Source organism: Taurulus bubalis, assembly GCF_910589615.1.
Source record: "Taurulus bubalis genome assembly, chromosome: 8".
NCBI classification, from domain to species: domain Eukaryota; kingdom Metazoa; phylum Chordata; class Actinopteri; order Perciformes; family Cottidae; genus Taurulus; species Taurulus bubalis.
Genome location: NC_136596.1, coordinates 17,173,393 through 17,200,289, shown reverse-complemented (window position 1 = coordinate 17,200,289; position 26,897 = coordinate 17,173,393). Strand labels below are relative to the sequence as shown.

The following is a 26,897-nucleotide window of genomic DNA, read 5'->3' as shown; positions in this document are numbered from 1 at the left end:
CTTTCTAGGATTAATTTAAGTTCCACTCTTTTGTAGACATATTACACCAAAACTACATTTAGTTTGCAGATATTTTGTTAAGACTGAGTTGAACAACTTTGGGATACAGTTTTCGGAGGTGAGGCGACTTCATTTCATCGCGAGCGAAACGTTTTGGGATAAAAGGACCAACGTTACCAAGAACTACCGCATAGGCTGTAGACGCAGTTTCTTCGGATTAGGTTAACGTTCGCGAGACGAAATAGAAGAAGGTCGTCGCAAAGTAAATCAGGGAAACGTTGAAACCAAAAATCTTAACACTATTTAGGTTTTTTTTCCGCTCCTTTGATTTTTTTTTGGAGTGGGCGACGCACGTTCTTTTTTCCTTCTTCTCTCTCGCACAAGTTTTGCAAAAAATATGCGCAAACTTGTTGGGCAAACGTTGATAGCGTGGAGTTAGTGAGTTCATTGACGGGCAACACATTGACGTCTGGATATACTTTTATTCGGGGAGTTTTTTTCTGCATCCTATCTCTGCTCCGGAGTCTTCCTCACCGGACCAACACTGGCTGCTTCTCAGCCCCCCGCCAGTAAGGTGAGCTGCTGTTATCCCTCCACTCGGATTTAGCTTAACTTCACGTTTCCGTGCCAAAGGGTTTGGATATTGTTCTCCATTGTAGTCATGTGTACTTGTAAAGATGGACCTAATTGTGTCCTAATGGGGAGCTACTTCAAGAATTGTAGTTTTTAAATTCATATGGCTTCATGTTATTTCTGCAATACAACCACCTGTTTTGTTTTTGAAAATATGTCTTTGCCCTGTGGTTGAGCAAGATGGAGAAACTGCCTGTTGTCTCTCTTCAGGGACCTTCGTGTCTGTTTCGTGTGTGCTAACACCTCAGTCTCCTCCATGCTTGAAATGAAAGGGAACAAACGGTGACGTGAAAGCACAAGGCCCAAATGTTGCCTGCAGTCCTGCAAACAACTCCTTCAGTTGTCTGTGTCCAGTCACAGCCGGCGCCTTTGATCGGATTAGATCATTTCCTTGAATGAGACAAAATAACGTTACGGGTGAAACGGAGAAAGCAAATGTTTAAAACTGCACGTGATGGCGCTAACCCTGTCTGTGTTTTTTTTTTTAACGTCTGAGTTTGGCTTAATGGATCTGTCGCACTTTTCTGTCTTGGTCTTGTGATTTGTTTGCTCGCTTTCAAATTGTGTTTTTATCTCTGCGAAAAACGATGCAGGTCCTTGTCACCCATAAGCATCCATAGTCCTGTCTTTAGCCCTGTAATGTTTATGTCACAGGCTCAAACTAAACTACCAAGCAAAACTCACATCATTCAACTCGCATCATTTCTATATTTATTTCAAATCATGGTACAAATGACGTGCAGGGTAGTAACCTCTTAAAATGCTCTGAGGACAGCCATCATTACTACATCTGTCATGAAGTCTGTCTGGAGGGGCCAGGGATGTAAAGCCCTTACTGTTCTGATATAAAGGGAGCGGGAGAAGATGGATGGTTTGGAAAAGCAACTCGTCCACAGGGAGTTCACCAGGAAGAAAAAAGGTTTCTCCTGAACCATAGAATGGGAAGTGAGGAATAGTCATGCCCTTTAATTTACTATGCTGCCCTCTTTGCACACAGTTATTGCCACATGAGATTGTATTTTTATAATCCATAAAGAAACATGGCATTGTTTATTATTATTATTATTATTTATTTGACTAGTAAGTATATTTTAGTCGGTGATCCTTTAGCTTTGTATATGTTGTTCTCAAGAGGTGTATGAAGTACTTAGATCGTGTGTGTGCATGCGTTTAGGATGTTTTCGACTGATTTCATTTCCATACAACATATTCTGTGCATGTTGGTAGCATCTTTAGGGTTCGAGCCGTGTATCCCGGTTTAACCTCCCTTGGGAAAACACACACACATAGTTCACGCATTCTGATAGGGACTGAATGTACCTTTTTTTTTAAAAGCACTTTAAGCGTCAACCAAATGGCTCAGTCTCGGATGGCTTGACATTGGTTGTCTTTGCATTTGAGTGTAATCTTCATGACACCTGATCTCCCTCCACAGCACTCAGGTGGCAAATCACTGATTCAGTTTGTGAAGCTGCGAAGAAAAGAAAAAAGAAGTTTCTGTTTTTGTGAAAACAGTAGCCTGGGGAGATGGTCCGATGCTCTTATGTCCGCTGAACTGCAGCCGTGTGCAGACTGGCCTGTTGCTGGCTGGGAGTGCAGAGATAACTGGGGAAGGGGCTGCTTAATTTGGGAGCTGAGGAATTTTATGCATGGTTGGCAGTGAACAGTAATTATGGTGCAGGCCATGTTATGGGTAAAACCTGTAACCTTTGTCTTTATATAATGAGAGAAGCTAAATATGTCTTGCATGCTCTAACCTTTTTTATTTGCCAGATTTCGTGTGAAGTGTTACCCTCTCGTATACATGGTTCGATATGCAGCAAAAATGTCTTCTTCCTTTCTAAAGCTTCTTTTATTTTCTGACCAGTGACTGTTCATTAGCCACGGATCGTTCTGTGCTTGTTCTTTGACTTTTTAAATCCAATTTAGTTTCATACATTTATATGAAAACTGCGTTCTAAAAATGTGAGCAACAAAACTCAGAATTAGTATGATCACGGTCTCAAAATAAAAAAGTTAGGAAGTGGGAAGCAAGAGGGCTGCACTTTTTTTTTCTTTTTTTTTTTTTTTAAAGAGCCATGTACCACCAGATCATGGATAGATGTTGGTCTTGGTTATTCAGTTTGAGTGAAGCAAACGGACCATTTAATAATAGTGGTGGAGAGCTCACAGGTGTACGATGTGTTGGTGTGTAATTTGTCTTCATTTTGACCCTCTGTGTCATGGCCCCAAATGTCCAAAATGATTTGGGTGGTTCAATATTATTTGGCGAGGATCCTTCAGCTTTTGGTTATTCTACAAAATCTACTCGGGCAGTATATTCTATCATTGAGCAGGAAGCACATAGTAACAGAACATTTTGATTAGGAACAACTTTAATAAACACTAATATTGATATTTAAGAAAACAATCGATCTTGATACAGATCCTTTTTAGATTTGTTTTTAAGAATTGTGAAAGTTGATTTGTGACCCATATGCTTAATAGGACGTTTTGCAGAAAAAAACAACTCTGCTGACATTTTTATGAAACGTATCAGCCGACCAATTCAAGACATCTATCTAACAATAAGATAATAGTGACTCTGCTCTGCCAGTAACTATAAATACAAACTAATTATGAAAATAAATGTATTGGTCAGTTTCTGTTCTCAATGACTCACAAGTTCCTGAAGCGCGTGCCGTGTGTGTGGATAGTGAGGCGCACTGTATGTTTAACGCTGGCCCCAGAAAGCAGCAGAAGATGACACAGTGTGGTGTCATACTTTTGAAGAAGCGGCTTCCCCTCCTCTCAATTATTGACGGTTGTCATAGTGACGAGGGCCGAGGGAACGTGGTCGGCCGCTCTCTGCGGTTCCTTCTGTCTGGCGGCAGAAGCACTTTCTTGGCGCGTTCCCAAACCCTGAGTCACTGCTTACAGAGCCGCGATGACCACGCTTCTTTATCCCCCTCGGACCTCCTGACACATCTCAGCTGCTGGAACACTGGAGCTTTCTTGGAAAGTGAAATTGAATTGGTTTTGAGGAGAACACAATGAGCGTTTCAGCGAGGAACACTCGCACAAGGAAGAAAACCACAGCTGCATCTGAACACGACTTTGTGAGGACGTAAACCCGGTTGGGGTTTCTTTGACCCAGATGTGATGCCGCCGCCGCTGCTGTTTTACATAGTGAACGATGATATTTTAGATGTGTTTCTGACTCTATTGATTTGTAGGATCTTCATTGATGAGGCTTTGTTTGACCCTTCCTGACACCTCATGGGAGCAAATGGTTGCAGGGGGGTCAACTTGGGCTCTGGGACCAAAACCAACTGTTGGGTGATAGATCTCTCAGCGTGGAAATGATGGCCCAGCGTTCTCTCTCTACAAGGGTGTCACATAACAGGCTGTAGGTTTTTTTTGTTGGTCTTAAACAAATTCCTCAAGGGGGGTTATGAGGGTTTGGGGGCAAGTGTTAATCTCTATGGCCAGATGCTGCAGAGGTTATGATGCAAGCAGATGTGCATGTGAGGGTCACCCAATAGTACTAGGCCTCATTTTGGATGGTATCGTACATTCTTCAACCCCAACAGTGGTCCAACAGCAAAAACATTAGCATTGTCTTGGTGTTGCGACGGTCTTTACTTTGAAGTCTTGAACATATTTAATTCCCAAGAGCTGAGCAAGATGTATCCAGTGTTAGTTTGTTTGAGCTATCAGAGCGAGCTTCTTATCAGTGTTCTTGTACAAGCCGGCCTAAATGCTCCAGTACCTACCTTGAACCATGTGGACATACAGAATATTCTCTTCTTTTTAGACCAGTGAGGAATTTCCATGTCAACAAAAATATAAATTGCCATTTGTAAACCCGCCCCCCCCCCCCCCCCCCCCAAAAGTACATTATTTCTTAATTGTTTCAGTTTAGAGCCACAAAACAGATTTTTTTGTATTCTAGCATACCAAAGTTTATTTTCCATTACCTTTTTAATTTATTTATTTCTTGATGACAAACTGGGATCCTGAACTGATTTTGACTAATAGTTTTTCTTCCTCACAAAACAACTTTGAAATATTGAGGCTTGCTCACGTGGCCATGCATTCATTTGTTTTTATTTCTCTGTTTTTAGTTTAGCACTGTGAATGACCCACTGCTGATGCCCCAACGGCCTGAATGGAGTTCCAGTCACAGAAAAGCCAACAGTTGTAGCTCCCTCAGCAGGATGCTGATGAGGCCAGGGATACTTCTGTGTCTGGTTTTATTCTCCCAAGTTCTGAGGACCCAGTGCCGGCCTGCCAACACTGACGAAGGTAAGATGGCGTAAAGCTTCTCGGACTATATTTGTACACTGCTTTTTTTTTTTCTTTTTTTTTTTTTCTAGTTCTGGGTGCAGTATTTTCTTTTTTTTTAATATCATGTAAACGTTTGAACTTATTAAGTCGGACTTATCTCGACTGTTGCCTTGAGAAACAATCCATTGATAATCAAAGTTCTGTTCTTTGTAAAGGAATGTAATCCTAACGCACTCCAGGCCTTGGTGAAGTCTGTCCTTTGTAGCGTCAGTGTTTCCTCCACCACCCCCATTCGCCTGAGTCTGATGTTTGAGTGCAATTTACTGTGTCAGATGTGGCACAACTGTGTTTCTGACTATTAGTACCACCTTTTTCTGTTTTTCCTGGCTAACTAAACCAAATCATGGGAAATGGGTTCTCTTCTCAACAGATTTTACAGACTGAAGTTTTGGTCTAATCATTTTATTTTGATCTTAAACTGGACTGTGCATCTCTTAGATTGCCTATAAAGAATTGAGCCCAGTCTGGCTGTTACACAAGATTACATTACATTTCATTTAGCTGACGCTTTTATCCAAAGAGATTTACAATAAGTGCAATTCAACCGGACAAACTCGGAACAACAATAATCAAGAAAGTACAATTTCTTCAATAAAGTGCTATCAGTAGGTGCCATTTAAGTGCTACTACGGTGCTACCTTCCCTATTCAAGGTGTAGTCGAAAAAGATACGTTCTGAAAAGGGGAATGAGGCCCTGAAATCAAATCCTTAAAAATGTGTCTCTTGGATTCAGTCCAGTGGTGTAATAGCTGCCCAGACTTGTGGGTAGATGGGTTTGGATGTTTACACTTTGCAGTCGGAAGTGGGGAGCAGCAAAATAATATGATGAAGCTCAACATTATAATTAGAGTAATTAAGCAAGAGGGTCTCTCTTAGGCTGTAAGGCCTAAAATAAACTTTAAGCCAACAGTGGGACAGGGAGGAGTGAATGACTCCCATCTGTAGCCTCAGGGCAGCCCCACCACCTAGCAGTCCATGCGCTTCTCCTCCTTTTGTAATGAAAAGGTATTTGTTGTCACTGAGAGAGGAGGTAACTGCCAGCGAAACTATAAATTAGCCTGTTTCTTTTAAGAAAAGTAAGGAGATGCTACTTTGAGCCCTCCCTTATCCCCGAGGATAGGGTTTCAGTGGAGACTGTTTGTCTTCTAAGGTGAGCCATAAATTTCCATGAGGGTGGGGGAAGTCTGAAGCATTTACACTCCACCCAGTTCTTAATCACCAAATGGCCAGGTACTATCTATGCGCCTCTGTGCTTTTTCTCCTGCTCCCCCACTGACTTCTTGCCTGGGAATGTCACTTCCCCCCCGCTTCCCTGCTGGGTGACGGATGGCTTCAGCTGTCGACAAACAATCACAGCAGAAGCATTTGGTTGCATTCCTTTTGTCTTGGTTGGGGAAACACAACAGTTATATGGAAATGGTCATGTTTTATGCATGATTCTTTGTTGGTCTTGGGGCTTTTTGTTTTGTGGTGTTCCCATGAGAAAAGAATATCCTCAAATTTATTTCACAATATATTTTTTTAGGGGCCACATGGATAGCCATTCAAACGATTACAGCCCTTTCTGGAAGTTTTCCCTGGTTTGATAATTCAGAGCAACTTGTGTCTTGTCATAATCGTTTCAATGTCATTATGTCTTTTTGGATATGACAGTGAAATGTCAACGTTATTTATATGGCGTTCCCACAGGATTATTTGACTCGATGCTCTGCTGTCAGTCGGGGTCGATGAGCGTTGACCCTTCAGTTGAGGGCTCTTAAAATCTAGAGCTGCCACAGTCTTAAAAATGACTCTTTTCAGACAGTGATGGGGACCCGGAGGAGCACGACTCTGTGGACAAAATAAGTGAACTGACTTTAGGATAACAGCAGATTCATTTAGCTTTTTCCTTGTCGGCCTTTATTTCCACTCAAGGATAACCAACTGGTCATTATGGTGATAGTGGCACAGATCAACTCTCATGCTTTTATCATTTGGTACAAACCCATGGTTAGCAGGAAACATGAGCATTTTTTTAAATGTTTTTTTCTGTTGGAAAATTCAACATCGATGCACAAAGCTACTTTGAATTTTAAAATGGTGCTTTATAAATAAAACTTGAATATGCTGTTGTGAATCTAAATATTCAGATGTCAAATTTCCCTTTGTCCATTCTGTATTGCCTGGTGTGCTGACCTGAAAATGAAAGGAAGAGAAAAATCTAAGTTTCCTCAAAGCTATTTATGTAGAGAGGCTGAGCAGCAAACATGATGTCAACACTAAATTAGTTGAGCATGAGCAGAAGTTTGGAAGAACCTCACTCTCCTCTCTCTTTTTTTTTTAAATGACGCTTTCTGGTGCAGTTTGATCTTCGAGTGTTTAAAATGGCTTCGTAACGATGCACAGCTTCAAAGCAATTAAATGTTTTTGATATTCATAGGATATTTAGTTCAATGGTAAGACTCTGTTGATAACGCGATGCCTGTGTTGTTTGAGTGAACTTTCGTCCATGTTGCAACACGTCTGTGCAAACTATTTTAATGGTATTTTTCTGTGTGAGCACGTGTGTCTCCTCAGACAAACCTGCAGCAGAGCAGACCGTACTTATAACAGTAGTCAGGGAACCAGATCAACATAAAGTTCCATTCTTTTAAGAAGCCCTGGTTTTGCTGCGTTATTCAATAAAGCCATAATGTAAGGCTAAATGTAGCTGAATTCATTTGAATGACACACAGCAATTCTTGTAGCTCCCAAGTGTTAATCCTTGCTGATTGTCAGAGGCTCATTTAGGAATGAAAAGGTCCTCTACTGGAGTGCTTTCAGGAGGGACACTCGCTTAGTGAATCTTTTTGGGCTTGCTAATAGGCATTGTCCTATTCTTTTACTTCCTGCCAGTCCTGCCTTTTGTCTATTATCAATCCCCTCTACATGTCAGCCACCCCTTCACTCTGGTGCGGTCAAATCAGCAGAGAAAACTTGCCATCGCCATTTTCCTCTGTGTGCTACCGCAGAGCCTCAACCAGTCTGACTTTACTGCATTCAACCATCACTCCAATGAGAGCAGGAAATCCCAGAAGTCGTTCACGCGGCATATTGCTTCCTATTCTGTAGCCAGATTAGGTTCCATAGACTGGGGCAAACTCTTTTTAGTTGGTCTTGAGTTTACAGACTAGTGAGCTTTGTTCCCCCATACAGTTTAAAGCCTCTCAATGATTTCTTATTCACAAAAAGATCCTTTCATGATTTATGTCATTAGGCTGATTTTAAACAATGTCAATCAACCTTTCCAAGTGGATGGTAGAACACATTCCAGATGGGTTGCTTTCTGAAAAAAGGGTCCTTAATCCATTTTAATCCAATCATAGCGGCAGGAGGATTAAACGAGATGAAACATCCTCAGATGTAAAAGAAATACAGGTGTGCTGCTACGTGTTACTATCAAATGAATTAATCAGAAAAATATTAGTTGTCTTTTTTTTTTTTTTTTTAGACTGTAGTAGGTTGATTTGACTATATTGTGTAACATCTTACTCTAGTTTTAAGTTGGTTGTCACAGGAGCACAAATGGTCCTGACTCGGGCCTACAATAAAGCAACAAGCAAACTTTACAGCTTTTATGGTCACTTTATGATGTCTGCGGCCAGATTAACAGCTGGGATGTTGACTCAGTCTTATCAGTGGCATCTCTATTTAGAGGGCAGGGACGGCTGCATAATCGCCCCCACACACGGCGCAGAGACGTTCGCTTGAAGCCGCGTCCTGGTTGGATCGCTGCAGTGCATCACTAAACGCCTCTTCTGCTTTCCCCCCGTTTGGGTTTGTTTTTGAGGAGAAAGTTGATCCTACCCCCTGGCCCCCTTTCCTGCTGGGATTAAGGGCCTGTCAGACATATGTGATCCAGGAAATACCTTTACTAGGCCCAAGTGGGGTCACCATAGCAACTGGCACTAGAACCTGCCGCTGCAGGCCCTCGCTCGCTCGCTCCTGTGCACATGCTCACTGGCTCGCACTCCCCGCTCCCTTTATTGTTTGGAGGTCTTTGTTGTGCGGGTGGGAGGGATTAGTCAGGTTTGCTGTGCTGAGCTTATGCTGTATAGATGTTCTTCCTGTTCGGAGGAAGTGCGTTTTACAAACACAGTGCACTCTGGGAGCATTTCAGAATAATCTCATGTTGACGGATCGCTTAACGCTATGGCATTTGATTATCCAGTTCTATTTTATTTGCTTTAATACCAAAGAGACTATGTAGTAAATGGGAACGGAGGACGAGTAAATTGACTCAGATTTTACATTATGCTGCTGCTACAGGGGGTTACTTTGTGCTGCTCCCCGGCTAAAACAACAACTATGTAAACAAGAGCTGACACGACTAGTTGATCAATTATTATAAGATTTATCTGCAGCTATTTCATTATCATTTGAGTAATTCTTCAAGCGCAAAGCGTTAAATATTGTTTGTTTCCAGCTCCTCGAATGGGAGAATTTGCTGCTCGTCTTTGCTCGTGTCTCCTAAATATCTTTGAGTGTTTGGACTAAACCAGATATTAGAAGACATCTTTGGCTCTGTCATTTTTTATTTTCTGACATTTTCTAAATAATTTGTACAGGATAATAGTCTGTCGATGAATTGATGTTGAAAATGATGGGTCGTTGCAGCCCTACTGTGCACAAAATCCGTACGCTAATTGAAACAGTGCACTGTGCTTGCCTTATTTTAGCATGGATGCGTAATCCTAGAGCAAGAATGTCTAGCAAGTTGGCCAGTGACGATTTCTACCTTTTTTGTAACGAGACAAACAACACTATCGTGATGTACGACGTGTCACCGTAATTGGGTTACCCCCTCCCCCTCGTGGACTATGTAGTCATTTAGAACAGGCGGGCTCAGGTGTCTCGCTCTATGACATCTCCCCGCTCTTCAATCCTCTAATTGAATTTCACCTTCCTTTCCCAAGTAGCTCCTTGCCAGCCTGACGATAGGGCCTTAACTAATTTTGGATATGATTTAATTTGAGGGAGAGGTTCGGCAGGCAGTTTGCCGGGAGGAAATCATGGAAGGACTTTTCTGCTCTTTTCCCCTTGCACCCTGTTGATTAAAGTTCTTTTTGATGCGTCTTCAGCACAGATACACCCTGTTTTTGTGAGAGCTCTCTGAAAATGTTTAGGCACTCTTATCACATCAGTTACTATTTAGTATTTAATCATATATTGTGCACCTATCTTATTGTGAATGACTTGTTTTTATCATATAGTTAGTGCCTTTTTCAGCTTTTTATGTGCTCGGGAGGCCATTGTTTTTATATTTAGGCAAAGTAGGTTGAGTTTAAAATAACTACAGAGCTGTCATTAAAAACCATCTCCTACTATTTTCCTTGGTAGTCTCTGGGGAAACGCAAGCGGAGCTGTTCACTCTCTATCTTGGGGATCGTCTGGATCTGAGTTGCTCTCCCAAAGACTCCCCCCATGCTGTCAACTGGACCAAAGACCATGTGGCAGTGGTGGATGGAGAACACACGCGCATCCGCAGCGGCCAGCTGGAGATCGAGACGGTGGAGCTGACGGACTCTGGTCTGTACGCATGCACCACCTTCGGCAACCACAGCGTCTACTTCAACGTCACAGGTAAAGTAATAAAAGCTGAACAAAAGCAGTCTTTATGGTTTTGTTATTCTTTATTTTCCTTGTCACTGCATATTCACATTATTTTACTCTTTGTGTAAAAGTTAATAATTCAGACAATGGTCATGAAAATTGCTCACTAAAACAATAGTTTTTCTCCAAATAATATCTAATCATTAAACCTTTAGACTTTACTTGTAACAAAGGAAAGAGTGCATCACATACTGACCCCTGTCTTCAGTCTCTATGTATATTCTCGAATATTGTGCTCATACTTTGTGTTTTCTTTGTCTTCAACATGTTGTATCACTGTGGATCAGTATAAATGGAACTGTCCCTTTTGTGTTTCACTAGTTGATACCCTGGCCTCATCTGAGGATGATGATGAAGACGAAGAGTCTTCATCAGAAGAAGCCAAACTGTTAGGCAGCCAAAAACTGCTGCGTAAGTGTGCTGCTGATCTCTTCAAGTTACTAATGCTACTGCGAGAAATGGTCATTACTCAGTTGCCCAGAGTCACAGGGTTATGAGTAATTGGATTATTTGAATGCTTTATATTCAATTGTGGGTCTGCCGTGTGTGTTGGTCACACTGAGGTGAATGATTTCACTCTGAATCACAGGGTTTTCACTACCTCAGTTACAACTTTTGCATGAGGAATGTCTCTGCTGTGACTAATCGTGGTTAACCTTAGAAGTCATCCAATTTGTCTATAGAGTAATTCAGAACCTCAGGCTTTATCATCTGGCGCTCACTGCCCACTCTGCCCACAAAGAATCCAGTGGCTACCAAGCATGCCAACCTTGAGTTTGTACTCTTACTCCCAGAGCTTTATCTCCCCCTGACCCACCCGGTAACATTGCTTTACTTAATCAAGGACATTTTGAAGCTACATCATCTTAAAAAAGTGTTTGTTTTTAGTGGTATTTTTCAAAGAAACTATATATCTGCTTCCATCCAGTGCAGCAAGACTTGTGACTATAGTTTAGAAATCTTTGGGCGAACATGTCTTAAGTAATCCAATACATTTGTTGCTGCTTAACCAAGGCTGGGTTGCTGTGGCAGCATGCTAAGTGAAATAGTCTCCGAGGGTAAGCCCAGCCACCCTACGAAGGAAACCTATTTCAGCCACTTATATCAGCAATTTCATTCTTTCGGTCACAACTCAAGTGTCCAAGGCTAGCTGATGATGTGACCACAAAGTCAGAAAAGGCATATCCGCTGTGGCTTTGGAGACCCTCCCAGGAGCTATTTCCCCAGACAGCACAGCTCCCAGGGTCGCAGTATACCCCTCCACCAAGATAAGGTGGTGATTCTCAGAAGGGTCATTATAAAATGTAGCTTGAGGTTTAGGGTACTTAAACTGAGTTTTCAGCTTTCATGTTGAATGTCCTCAAGTTTAAGAAAATCCAGTTTTTCTGCATCTATATTTACCAAAGTTGTATGTGTTACTCATCATTTTTTTTTCTGTCTTATTCTTTAGCAATGGCTCCACAATGGGCTCATCCTGAAAAAATGGAGAAAAAGCTTCACGCTGTCCCAGCCAGTAAGACGGTAAAGTTTCGATGTCAGGCCAGCGGCAACCCAACACCCACCCTGAAATGGTACAAGAATGGCAAGGAGTTCAAGAGAGACCATCGCATTGGAGGCTTCAAGGTTAATAATTTAAAAAACAATATATATATATATTTTTTTCGTTTTACATTTGTTCCCCTCAGCTTCTTCTTAATGACACTACAGCCTCCTTAGCATTTCATATTGAATCTCTCCAAGCTCATTAACTACTAGTCAAGATGTGTCAGTGAACTCATCTCCACATCAGATAGCCACCCCCTCCCCTGGAATAAGAAACGCATCCTGCAAGTGAAAAACGAGGTGAGTTTCACATGTCACCTGAAAACAATACAAGATGAAACCCTATGCCACAAAAAGGAACGATGTGCCATAATAATAATACCTCCAGGTGGGCAATCCTAGCCACACGTTTGGATGAAGGATAACATTGGCTGTCCTCATTCTCGATATCAGTGCATCGTCTTTTTTGTAATTGCATCCATACAGCAGTAAATCTAGCATGATACTTAAGCCTCGGTTATACTCCCAAAACAGACACCTACACAGACTGCTGCTGAAATCACGGACGCACAGTAGTTCTGTTGAGACTTTCCGCTTGGAGGATGCGTTTCACACGTGCGCAGTAGATTTCTTGTTGCTTGTCACTTGTTGCTCAGTGGCAGTCGCAACAAAGTTGCCAGTATGCGGATATCCACACAGAGCCGACGGGCACATCCTCTGATGACAAAATGTACCTGCGTGTACTTCCTTGCTACTGTATCTGTGATATGTCTGCTGTGATAACTGTCTTTGTCAACATCTGCCCAATTCCAGTCGAGCTTTATTCAAATGTGATGCTAACAGCATGTGAGATTATAAAAGCTGATAACACGGATGTGGACCAGATCTGTTATATACCACAATTTACAGTAAATGGCATCATGACCACTTAAGGAGCCCCATAATGTATCTGTTTTTATGATTCGGTCTGAGCTTTAATGCCATCTATCATTTCCTGTTTGGCAAAAGGAAGCCATTGTATGAATCCACAATCTAATCAACCATCATATGATCATTATGGTTTTGGGGGCTGAATAAATATTGTGCTTTTTGTATCTTTTTACAATGACTGATCTTTGAATAGTTGCATTCAGTGGCAGTGGACAGGTGTGGGATGTATGTGCAGTAAGAGAGAGCCTTCCTTCTTCCCTGCATCTGCTCTTTCCATCGAGGTGTAGGCCAGTCCAGCCTTGTCTCGTGCAGGCTTAGCCCATCTCCATCCCCAGCTGGGACACATTTAGGAGTTTCCTCTCAGCTGCCTGCCTCCCCCTTCCTCAAGCCCCCCAACCAGCCAGGCAGCACACTTAACCATCTGGCTGCTGTTTTTTTTTTATTATTTTCAGTTGAGGTGCAAAGGTCTGCGTTAGCGGCCGGGGACGTCTCTCATATCCCTCCCACACGCTTGCTTTTATGGCCCGGGCTTCTATTGTTCATATCGTCTGCATGGAGACGTGCAGGAGGGAGGGAATAATGCAAACCACATGTATATGAAGCCAAGCACAACACATCTGGCAGCAGGCAGCTGGACTCCCTCATCACGTTTTTTAGCTAAATGAGGGAAACCGTATGGCTCAGTCTGTGTATATGCATGTTTGATGTTGCCATTGCCTTAGAGGTCCGTTGGTTAATCACATACTGCCGGTCTTGGCAGATTTATGGAAGAAAAACTATAACATGTCTTGGAAAAAAAGAGCCAGACATCAGTTGGCGCTAATAAGACAGGTTGGGGCAGATGTATATAAAACATGTACATATTTTCCTTTGTTCTTTGTTTGGTTAGACAAAGATCCACTGTTTATAACATTGGGTGGTGTCACAGGAAGAGGGAGCAGTGTGTTATCTTGTTATCGCACATCATTGACCTTGTTAGCCGAGGCTTTGAAATACATAAATAAAATGATTTACAACAATTCATATTGGATGAAAGCAGAAAAATGCACCAGTTCTTTAGGTTTTTAGCGGTTAAACACATAATTACAGTCTTGTTCAATGTTGCAATGATTGGGTTATTACTGGCCTCATTTAAGTTAATTATATTTGATTGAAAACATTTTAGCTTTGATGGTAAATGGACTTATTTATATGGCGCCTTTCTAGTCTTCCAACCACTCAAAGTGCTTTATACTACATGCCAACATTTACCCCACACACACACACACACACACACACACACACACACACACACATTCATACCTGATGGTAGAGGCTGATACAAGGTGCTACCAGTGCCAGATTCTAATCTAATCATTCTCACAACAATTGCACAGCCTTCAGGAGCCATTTGGGGTGCATAATATTGCCCAAAGACTCTTCTACATGCAGAATGGAGGAGCTGATTCTACAATTATGAAAGATATTACGTGCTTACCATTACCATTGTGGAAAGGAACTACATTTCTCAGTAGATAAATCCATAGCCACCAACAAATAAAAGGGCTAACCTTTGCTTTCCCAAAATTCTTAGGTCCGTGACCATGTCTGGACCATCATCATGGAGTCTGTAGTACCCTCTGACAAGGGAAACTATACCTGTGTGGTGGAAAACCAGTACGGCAGCATCAACCACACCTACCAGCTCGACGTAGTCGGTAAGTGTTAGCTGTAATTAGTGTGTGGGTGTGGGTGCAGTCAGAGTGGAGAGTATAGTATATATGTAAAGGAGAATGTTTGTGTGTGTATATCTATCTATAATTGCTCTAAAGTCATGTTGGAGCAATTTCACAAATCTCTGATTAACCAGTCAAATGTGATTCTTATCACAAAAGCATGGCGGCACGGTCTTGTGTCGGGGGAACTGGGTCTCTTTGCTATTTTATGAATAAAGCCTGTGTTCTTGTGGCTTGAGTGATGGATCCATGTTGAGGAGAGAAGTGATTACTCCTCTAGGATTTTATACATCATGGGCCCACTGCCTCAGCCACTGTGGTCTCCTGGGCTTCTCCTGACCTCAGCAGAGGTCTAGACCCTGATGATCGTTGGTATTGATTCAGTGAGGGGAGCGTTTTGTCACAAGTATTTGCTAATCGACCACAAGTGTCTTGGTCAGAAACACCTGGCCAGTTGAAATTCTTCAAGAATCTTGGCTTGAAAGTTTACTTCGGAGTTATCAGTCATCAAAATGGAGCTGCAACATTTACATTTTTACAACAGATCAGATAACGTAACTTGCTATTGTGGCCAACTCTTAATCACACAAGCAGCTGATAGCTGAAAAAATAGCCGCTTTTGTTCTCCAGATAATAAATCTGTAACTGTTCCATTAATTCACACAGGTGACCTTGTTTGCTGTCTGCCCCGGGCATTTCCAGTAACAAAGACTTGACGTGACGGAGGTTTTATTTGGCTTGTGTTTTGAAAATCAGTGAGCTGTGTGTACAATGATGATGTGTGAACCAGACCGTTCTTTAGCGCTGACACAGCGCTGTCGAGATAGGCCCTGATATGCAAGTCTACTGTTTGCCAAACTTCTTCTAAACTAACATTTGTGTATGTTTTGATTGTGTTGCAGAGCGTTCTCCCCACAGGCCAATCCTGCAGGCTGGCCTGCCAGCTAATCGCACCGCAGTGGTAGGCAGCGACGTGGAGTTTGAGTGCAAGGTGTTCAGTGACCCTCAGCCTCATATCCAGTGGCTGAAGCACATGGAGCTCAATGGAAGCCGAGCTGGTGCTGATGGTTTACCGTATGTCCGCATCCTCAAGGTAGGAGGAGCTTTCTCATTGATCCTGCAGCAACAAGCCAGTATAAAGTATTGTGTTAATGCTAACTAGGAAAATAGAGGAATTTGAATACAATTAGATATGTCTTCTATTGCTATGTCAGTTATTTTCTGAGATGGCCAATACTTCTGTAAAAGGGGTCCAGATTGCATCCTGTGCAATATATGAACTTTAACTTGCTATTGTATCTCTGAACACAACCCAAACAAACTGAACATGTTTTCCTGATTTCTTTACTCTAATCTCATGCTGTGTTGTGCTACTTTTTGTTTCTGTGCTCTACATGAAATGTTTTTATTTCCAGCATTCTGGGGTCAATAGCTCGGACGCTCAGGTGCTGACCCTCTACAATGTGACTGAGGAGGAGAGCGGAGAGTATATATGTAAAGTGTCCAATTATATAGGAGAGGCCAATCAGTCGGCCTGGCTGACTGTCAGCAGATATGAGCCCACAGGTAACCACCACGCAGCAGTACAGGGGCGACACAGTGGAGGCGCTTCTAGGACCACCTGGAAAAACTAGGGCCGTACAACCTCAGCTGTTTCTCTCCTCCCTCCCTCCGTTTCTCCCTCCCTCTCTCCTGCCTCAGTGCTCCTGACTGTAAATGACGCTATGGAAAATTCCCAGCAGAACAGTTGAAAGTGTTTAGTCTCAGGTTTATGTTGGACCTGTTCTCATTCCTGCCCCATGCCTGTGCTGTGCCCTCCTAATAAGGGCCTCTCTTGCCATCTTCTTCTATTACTCTTGCTCCCTGCCCTTCAAAGTCCTCCTTTCACGGCTCACAGGCTCTCTCCCCCTTTTTTTTGTTTGTCCCCCAGCTGTCCTCCTTTGAGAACCTATCAGAAGTATGAGTGTGAATTTGAGTGTGCCCTGTTCTGCTGTGGAGCTTTCCATGTTGCCCATCTCTTGCATGTAGAGATGAGACTGAGGTATTTGATGTGGTGATGGGGTGGCCCAATGCGGGGTTCAGAAGCGCAGAGTCAACCTAACCTGCTCCTCCACTAACAGATACTGGAGTCCCCTGCAGGGGCTCCAGGTGGTACCTTTTGGGAAGATGGTGTTGAATCGAGGAGGAGAACGCTCCTCCATTCCTTTTCTCTTTCAGAATCCTTTACTCATGGTTCCCTTTCCCCTCTTGGGCCTCTTGTTGGGTCTGCTTCCTTTGTTATTTTCTAGAACGCTGGCCTTAACACCACGGACAAGGAAATGGAAGTCCTCCAACTGAGAAATGTGTCTTTTGATGACGCTGGGGAGTACACCTGCTTGGCGGGCAATTCTATCGGGTTCTCTCATCACACTGCATGGTTGACCGTTTTTGAAGGTATCAGTGGTTCTGTCTCTCTCCTATTTTTTCATTATTTCCCTTTTTCCAACTCCAGCCTGGCTGTCCACCTTCACATTTGACAGAAAAGGGTCTTTTCCGACTCTAGTTCTGTTGAAAAATGTAAACGGAAGCCAGAGCGAGTTAAGAGTACTAAAACTCGCCTTCTCTCTGTCCTCAGCATGGCTCCTGCTCCATCTAAACTCTCTAGATGGGAGAGTATGAGCCATGCTCTGCAGTTTCCTAAATTAAATCAGCAAATGCCAAACAACCTGTCTGCGACCTGATCCACCATGACAAAAAAAAAAGCCACATATAAAAAAAGTAAAAACAAGACCACATACATGGAGGTATATGGTGTCAGCCATGTAGAACTTGACATTGAGGGGTTGTTTGGCAGCTCTGATCATGAACTGTCTCTCTCATTCTGTTCTTTAACTGGTGTTTGCATTCGATTTGGCGTAAAGCTGATTTTCTGCTACAAATGACATGTATTCCTGATGTCATTTCCTGCTGTGATCACAGCAGCATGCTTTGATAATTGGCCCACTGTAGTGGATGTGTCTCATTCCTGAGGGTTGGGAATGAGCATTTGTCCAATTATCAAGCTGCTTGTCAGTCAGCCTCTTCACACAAGTGCAGCTCACTTGTGTTGCTGGTGTTGGTTAGGGGTGTAACGGTACACTCCAGTCAGTTTGGCACCCTTGGTTTGGGATGCATTGTTCAACATGTAGTGCTTTAATTAGTAATACTTGTTGCAATTATTAGAGAACATCTAAATAAAGTAACGAGCAATTTATTAATGTTCTGAATACTCAACTAGAATAACCCGTTGCAGAATTCTTGAAGTTCTTGAGTCTTGAAGAAGTAAAGCAGTTAAGTTAATATAATTTTGCATTGACATGCATTAGTTCATTAATTCTGAAGGGTTTTTGGCAAGACACTAGACAGGAATGAGCAGTATGAATTTAAAATGTTCAAGGATAATGAAAAGGCTTAATTTGTAGAACTGTATCATTAATGACCTCAACAGGATTTAAGTTTATAGGTGGACTTATGTATAAACATGAAACGTATTCTGAACTTATTTGTGAGCTCTAGCTCCTGCGCACAACGCCACATCCCGAGCCAAGGTATGCATCTTTTTCACTGAGATATGGAACCATTACACCCCTAGAGTTGGTATGACTAAATGTCGGTGTTTTCACTGAATGGGAGGAAAAAAACAAGATCTGAATTGGACAATTTATTTTTTAAGTCTTGGCAATTATTTTTATACATAAATATGTTTTCCTAAAAGAGAAATTGCTTGTATTACCAGCACCAACACACAACTCGTTTTTAAAATAGCTTTTGAAATGGAAGTCAGAATTGGATATTTTGTTCATCAAGTCGAGCAGTTAAACTACTGTATTGAGCTCATGCTTTGTGTTATGCTGCTTTTAGACCTACAAGTAGACATGAAACGTGAATTAGGCCGTGTGTGTGTGTGTGTGTGTGTGTGTGTGTGTGTGTGTGTGTGTGTGTGTGTGTGTGTGTGTGTGTATATTCTGTATGAAAGTCAGATCCTTTGCACACTGTTAAACTCTTATATGTCCATTAGTCCCAATCAAAATAGGTATATGTGTGTTTAAAGAAATAGATTATGTGTATCAAACGATGTGTTTGCTTGTTTAACACAGAAATGGGGGTAATTTGGCTTTTTCCCAACTATTTGTCAGTGATTCATTAACTACGTCCTATATTAGCAAAATATGTACAGTGAAGCCCTTTGCTTCAAATAAGTGGCAATCAATTTATTTCCTTTGTGTCAAAGGCTCTGGTTTTTAGAGAGGGCAGGTGTGTGTGTGTGTGTGTGTGTACGTACAGTATGTGGCGTGTTTGTGGTCAGTTTGGTTTATTTGTGTTGCAGTGTACTTGAAAGCATGGGTATGATTGGTGTGATTATTAGGTACATAAAGTCAGACCTTTGGTGGTAGTTGTATTTCATGGATGATCGCTGACCCCACCACCCCTCCCACCCCCCCCTGTCACCCTGCATTCTCCCCTTGCCCCCCATCTAGCGGTCCCGCACTATCCTCCAGCCAGCCACACCTACCTGGAGGTGGTCATCTACTGCGTGGGCTTCTTTTTCATCGCGGTCATGATTGCCATCGCAATTATCGTGAAGATTCGAACCTCCTCAAAGAAGAGTGACTTCAACAGTCAGCTGGCCGTCCACAAGCTGGCCAAAAGCATCCCACTGCGCAGACAGGTAACAGAAAGTAGATAGGGGGTTTGGAATATTTATACCTTTTCACCTCTTCTTTCTCTCTCTCTCTCTCCATTTGCCAATTGTAAGTTCAAAGCTTGACAATGTATTTGAGCTCTTTGGCTCAGCTGCAACGGAAAACTAAAATAATCTATTCAAACGGCTTTCAGGTTCATTGTAACTCCTTGAGGTATTGTACATCAGGTAAGTTTGTGTATTCGAGGAGTATTTCTTCTCCATTCGTATGTCTGCCTGTCTGCTTTGGGTGGTTTTCCTACATGTTATCAACTACTGTAGTAGTTCAATTTGTATTCTGGCCACTGTTAACTAAATAAGCTTGTGCTGCTTGGTGTCTGTTCCACTACGGGAGGAGTAATGTCAGTCTTCTTTCCTCAGGTGTCTGTGGACTCTAGCTCCTCTATCCACTCTGGAGTGATGCTGGTTCGTCCATCGCGCCTCTCTTCCAGCGGATCTCCAATGCTGTCGGGGGTGTCGGAGTATGAACTGCCTCAGGATCCCCGCTGGGAGCTTTTCCGGGACAGGTATGTCCAGGTCAAAACCTTCAGACAGGGCAAGAACATCTTTTGAGGCTAGACATGTGACCTCCTGAAAGTAAGGGTACTGGTTTGAAATGGTCCGTCTGCTTGAACAGGAACCAGCTGCACAGGGAAAGTGAGAGTTTCTCTCTTTCACTCACTCCAAAACGCTGATGTTAAGGTGCCTTTATGCCAAAGGCACTGAAACTACAGCAGAACAATATTGTTGTACAGGGAAGCAGTCTGTGTTAAACTGAACTAATCCTAAAAAAGCAAATTGTCTAAAATTGAACATCATTTCAGTTTGGAATCAACTTTGAAGTTTCAAAATGAAAGGCCAAACTTCCCACACGCATAATACAGATTTGGAGTTGAACACCCCTGACTGTTGATGACTGTCTCGTGTTTCTCCTCCTCCTCACAGACTTGTTCTTGGGAAGCCGCTGGGTGAAGGCTGCTTCGGGCTGGTGGTGATGGGAGAGGCGCTGGGTCTTGACAAAGAGAAGCAAAACCGTTTGACCAAGGTTGCAGTCAAAATGTTGAAATGTAAGTTGGCTGTTCTCAGTCTTGTGGGTAAACCATAAACTGATTGATTGGTACAGAAACTAATAAGATCTGATGGAATAAGGAAAGTTATTCAGTTTCTATGAATACAGCTTAAAGAAGCCTACATGAATGAGTGAATGCTCCAGGAACAAGACAACTTCCAAAACTGAACAGATACCAAGAGACATCCGCTATTGGATCCCTGCCACATTGCAAATGGGAGAGCAGAGTACAAATTTATGATAGCCCTTGACAGCCCATTAAAAAACAGTGTTCATTGAACTGCACGGAGGAGTGGGGATGTCGGAAAAGTAGCATTTATTGTCTCCTACTTTAAGTGCTTTCCCCTGGGAGTGTTCTCCAAAACAAACGCCAGACAAACTCTGCAAGAGTTGCAATGTTGGTGTATATATTTTTGTAGGATGATTATTGTGAGCTCTTGTGTGCTCTTTTCCACCAACAAAACATTGACTAATTGCCCTAATATGATTAATCTCTACAGCTGACGCCACAGAGAAAGACCTGTCAGACCTGATTTCAGAGATGGAGATGATGAAGATCATTGGGAAGCACAAGAACATCATTAATCTGCTGGGAGCCTGCACACAGGATGGTAGGACCAGACAGTCAGGGGTCTGCTACTCAATTGCCCTGGCACACACACGCACGCACGCACGCACGCACGCACACACACACACACACACACACACACACACACACACACACACACACACACACACACACACACACACACACACACACACACACACACACACACACACACACACACACACACACACACACACACACACACACACACACACACACACACACACACACACACACACACACACACACACACACACACACAGTTGTACAGACAACTATGAGCCTTACTTTGAGAGCTGTGTAGAACAGCATGAGTAAACCAGTCTGACACCAACTTCCGAACTCGCAGATTGAATTGAAACCGGCTGCTGCCATTTCCCTCCAATCCTCCCTGTCGAAAAAAAACAACCTCTAAAGACCATGCATTGCACACCGATGTGCTGCTTCCACACTGAAACGCAACGCTCTTTGTTCACTCCACTATTGACTGTTTTAAAATTGAGTTGTATCTTGAGTCACTCATTTGCGTGTATCTATTGATCTCAAAGTATTTACAGCATCTGCTAATAAATGCCATTATGTTTGTTTACTGCCTATAATTCAAGGATTTCTAACGATTCAATCTTGCACATTCTCACTCACAATAGCAAGGAATCCAATTGATCTCAATGACCTTGTGAGGAGGATTGGGACACTTTGTCAATGTCATCGATTACAAAAATTTGTAATTTAATAATTATCTTATGCATTTGTTTGTTTTTAAGAGAAGATGATTGAATAAGATATAGATCTATATTAGTAAGACCCGTTTTTAATATTTATATAGTATATAAATCGAAAATTACAAAATATTGTATTACTTTTAATTAATTAGAGGATTGATTAATCAAAAACATAATAATTAACTTATGAATAATTTAAAGTTTTTTTTCCGGAGGTTTTCCCTGTTCCGATGTGGGGGTCTCGGGACAGAGAATGTCGTATGTGCACTGATTGTAGGCCAATTTGTGATTTTGGACTACACAAAATGAATTGAATTTAATTTAGTGGTGATTTATTCTTGTATTTGTTTTTAGGTCCTCTGTATGTAATAGTAGAGTATGCATCCAAAGGCAACTTGCGGGAGTACTTGCGAGCTCGACGCCCACCAGGCATGGAGTACTGCTACAACCCAGACCAGGTTCCTGTGGAGAACATGTCCATCAAAGACCTGGTGTCCTGTGCTTATCAAGTGGCCCGAGGCATGGAGTACTTGGCCTCCAAAAAGGTAACAACAAAGTACAAGTATTAATTAAGGTCAAGAAACACTTCTCTATGCAAAATGTGCATGACTTTGAAAAGTAAATATTCTCCACAGGTTGAGCATTGTATTTGAGAAACTGGCTCCCAGGACATCGGTTCAGTTCTAGTAATGTCTGTTGTTATTTCTGTAGTGCATCCATAGAGATCTTGCCGCTCGCAATGTTTTGGTAACGGAGGACAACGTGATGAAAATAGCGGACTTTGGCCTAGCAAGAGACATCCACCACATTGATTACTATAAAAAGACCACCAATGTGAGTATTCTTATCATCTGTTTAGCACACAGGCCCATGGAAAAGCCGCAATACTGTAGACAGCCATCACATGCATATCTTTTCCACAGGGCCGCTTACCTGTTAAGTGGATGGCTCCCGAAGCTCTGTTTGACCGGATATACACACACCAAAGTGATGTGTGAGTATCACATGTCTTTTTTATTCAGTCTTTATGGAATGTGAGGACAATTTTTTTGTGCAGAAAATGTAGACGCTCCTGTTGGTTTCTGTCTGCAGCTGGTCATTTGGGGTTCTGCTCTGGGAGATCTTCACCCTGGGCGGTTCTCCATATCCCGGAGTCCCAGTGGAGGAGCTGTTTAAGCTGCTGAAGGAAGGTCACCGTATGGACAAGCCCACAACGTGCACTCATGAGCTGTAAGGAAACACTGAACACCTCAAATCACACATGTTCCTCAGACAGACAGAACTCATAATATCTCTTTCCCAGCATTTCCTTATTTGGTTGCACTAATAGGGAGAATCTTAAATGGTACAGCATGGCTAAATGCATTGTAATTGTCTTTTTAAAATATCTTAAATTTTTAAGCACACTTTACACTGCACATTCAATATATGATCACAACATGATTAAAACAACCCTGTAGTTATGACACAGCTGCATTGTTGTAATCACACTGGAGGATTGTTTTCTCGCAAGTGATGGTTAATGAGTTGCAAATATAATGCTGAGAGGTTTTTCTGTTTTTGGGCTTGCCTGGTCACAACCAGACTCGTACTGAACTAGATGTTGACTACTTCAACAGTACAACTATTGAGGGGATGACGTCGGTTGCGATTGAAACAATCTTTTTTTACCGATTTGACCGGTCATTGCCAAGAGAGTAAGCCAAGTTTATCACTTTAAAAAAAACATTTTGAAGGAGACAGACGACCTGCAAGGTTCTTGAAGCTCTGTGTTGCTGCTGTGTTTCATGCTTGGCAAAAACAGTTTGGCATTAACATTTACACTTGCCATGTTGTGTATATCAGAATAGTTCCAGGTGCTTAGCAACATAATTATGATCCCTGCCATTGTTTGTGTAACGGCCAATAAAAGGACAAGCTCACACTTGAGTGAGCTCTAAATGGAACATATTGGTTTTAGAATGTCACCTTCCAGCTACAGCTGTGGTTTATAACCACTCGTCACAATAATTCAACGTTAACATTTTGTGTTTTTTTTTTTTTTTTTTTTTTTTTTTTTTTTTTATAAATAAAATGCTCAAAGATTAAAGGCAAGCTAATTTTCATCTTTTCATCTATGCAGGTATATGATGATGAGGGACTGCTGGCATGCTGTGCCTTCTCAAAGACCCACTTTCAAACAGCTGTTGGAGGACCTGGATCGCTGCCTGGCCATGACATCCAACCAGGTCAGTCCTCCTCTCCTCATCATGAAATGATGATGCAGAAATGTCTGTTTTGGAAGTGAAATTAACAATTTATTTTGTCTTTCTCCTTTTGTGGCCGACAGGAGTATTTGGAGCTGTCGGTGCCTCTGGACCAATATTCCCCCAACTACCCGGACACCCGCAGCTCCACATGTTCCTCGGGCGAGGACTCGGTTTTCTCCCACGATGCCGGAGCGGAGGAGCCCTGCCTGCCAAAGTTCCCTCCCCACTCCAACGGGGCAACCATTAAGAAACGCTGATACCTCATCTCCATTCAGAAAAACGTTGACATTTCCTCTGCTCCCTGCCTCATGGGGTTGGACTCTACCCCACATTCCCAGAGATGAAGCTAAAAAACACTCGATGCTCTGTGAGAAAAGAGCTTGGAGAGACACCTCGTAGAACTTGTTGGATCACATGGACTGAGGAGTGCAGCCGTTTCCCCGGTTCTTGGTGGTGACGATGTTTATGGGAGCCTTTTGTATTATCAGGCATGGCAGTTTGGCACAGTGTTCGGGGGAAAAAGAGCAGACTCGCACTCTTCTTTCCATTTTGGGCATTCCAGGGGTAAGAAGAATCGAAAGGACTGACGATGATCATGTCAGATTTTTGTCCGTTTTATAGTTTTTTTTTTTCCCTTCATGGTTGTTTCATCAGTAGGGAAGGACAATATTGTGCTTTTCAGACCAAATCCAGAGAATATACTACCAAGGTACATGCAACACTGTGGTCCTCTGCATCATTCACTATCTCTTTGTAAATACAGTTAGAAAATTATAAATATGAATATATATTTACATTATACTCTTATTTTTATTACCATAATTGATTTATTTTCTTTTGTACAAGGATGCTTTTGTTCGGTCCATTTTTAATATAGTCTGTAGGGGCAGTTGTTGCATAAGAATATCTAAATTGCTGAGGATTACATGGTCAGTTGTTTTTACTGTATTACTGCTTTGATTCCCCTAAACTTACTGCATAATCATCAATGAAAATATATATATATTGGGTTTTCTATTTTTTAACTGTAAGTGCTTTTCATGACACAAACCTGCAATACAGTGTAACTCAGTGTTTGGGGTTTCTCTCCATCCGAAGAGATAGATTTATGAAAGTGTGTGAGTGTGTGACTGAATGCTGGACGTATGTGGAAAATTGTATCGGGTCTCATTCAATGTTAATTGATTTCAGGATGGTCACAACTGTAAATGTTCCTGGTTGTATGCCATGCTTGTTAAAATCTAGAGTAATTTGCTTCAGTCAACATCATGCACTTCCACTGTGCATGCCTCCCATGTGATGAACTTATCTTCTACTGTAAATGCTTTAACAGGAGTTACATTTGCTGTCTCATAACTTCTGATGAAGGGTTGCAGAACACGTATGTCATCGTAAAAGGATTACATTAAATAAAATGCTATCGAAAAACAAACCGCCAAAGCTTTCAGAGTTTGAACTCGACTCCATAAACGGGTCAATAAATATCGAGATTTTCATGTTTGTGATGTAAATCATGTTTACAGAGATGGAACGATGGCCACTCAAATCCCCCACCCATTTAACGCGGGTTGCTGGGGGCTGATTAGATATGATAATGTGCTGCTGACATCAGACGAAATGTTGGCGAACGCAGAGAGCCACAGCCGGCAGTAAACATGTAATTTATGGCCGTGGGAATGGCTTGGCAAGTGCTGGTTCTACACTTCCATCCATCAGCCACACCAACCTTGATGCCCGTGTCTGTCGTTGGCTTCCTGCCATTGGCTGATGCGTCACCTGAATCGCAGTCTCCACGCAACAGGCTACAATCAGCCACACAGCGCGACGAGCTCTCGACCTTTTTAAAAGCCAGCTCTTACAGCTCGGGTCAATGCAGTTAGCCTTCTGTGCATACTGTATTCCAGCAAAGAAGGAGGAGAACAGTTTGTGAATGAGGAGCAGATCCGTGTTACTTTTATTCCAACAGTCCTATGAATTCAAGCTGCTGGGATTTGTAAATGTACACCAACTGTATGCTCAACACGACATGTTTGGTCTTCAAGGGTACAAGGTCCTGTCTGGCTCAATGTGTACAGCCACGCCCTGGATTAAAAAAAACATGACATTACTATTTTTTGGATAAATATCATCCACTCCTGGAAACAGGGATAATAAACCGTATCATCTGTGCCGTGATTGAGGTGATGATGAAGAGCACTATTTAAGAATAGAAGGGGCTGGAGAGGCCTTGCTTTATAACCTGCTAATGGTGCAGAGTGAGGAGTACTGGTGCCATTAGGTGCAATGCGTTATCACTTCTGACAGATGGTACAGGAAGAGTTTGGTCGAGGAAAGTTCATCAGCTATCCTCCAGTATAGTGCACTGCTGATGGCTGTAATGTTGAACTCAATCAGTATGTGTGCTTATTTTTGCTGTGATGGGGACACACCGGAAGGTGTTTTATTGTCAACAGTTGTAATTGGGGAACATGACAGCATCTAATTAAATGATTTCTAAACACTGAGAAGAAAGCGACTGCCATGTCCTGTTTTTGTCTTCTCCGATAAATTACTATCTGATGACTGATTTTGTAATCCTGGAATTTCAGTCACCCAAGCTTTACCCATTAATTGGTATGTCAAGCTTCAGCAACGCCACTTGCTCAATTCTGGCCAGCCTAATGCAATGTGTCCCATTTTGCATGCTTGTTTTTAAGACATTCAGGATGCACATTTAGAAAATAGATGAAAAAGTTGATTTTGTGGGCTGTGTGGATACATTTTTAAAAAGT

The 26,897-nt window shown here is 42.2% G+C and overlaps 1 protein-coding gene across 1 annotated transcript; it reads left to right on the top strand.

Annotated features, from left to right (window-relative positions):
* Positions 1-484: 484 nt before the first annotated feature.
* Positions 485-26,897, top strand: fgfr1a (fibroblast growth factor receptor 1a). Its single transcript, XM_079221980.1, has 18 exons — positions 485-574; positions 4,740-4,920; positions 10,321-10,563; positions 10,915-11,004; positions 12,044-12,216; positions 14,639-14,762; positions 15,683-15,873; positions 16,196-16,346; positions 19,277-19,467; positions 19,861-20,006; positions 20,425-20,546; positions 21,049-21,159; positions 22,232-22,422; positions 22,589-22,711; positions 22,801-22,871; positions 22,970-23,107; positions 24,000-24,105; positions 24,207-26,897. Exons 2-18 carry the CDS (start codon positions 4,767-4,769, stop codon positions 24,381-24,383), a joined length of 2,502 nt encoding a protein of 833 aa, XP_079078106.1. The 5' UTR covers positions 485-574; positions 4,740-4,766; the 3' UTR covers positions 24,384-26,897.

Coding starts and splice junctions, on each gene's coding strand:
- fgfr1a (XM_079221980.1), top strand. CDS start 4,767: ATGCCCCAACGGCCTGAATGGAGTTCCAGTCACAGAAAAGCCAACAGT. Junction 22,423..22,588: donor AGTACTTGGCCTCCAAAAAG/GTAACAACAAAG, acceptor TTATTTCTGTAG/TGCATCCATAGAGATCTTGC. Junction 22,712..22,800: donor ACTATAAAAAGACCACCAAT/GTGAGTATTCTT, acceptor TCTTTTCCACAG/GGCCGCTTACCTGTTAAGTG.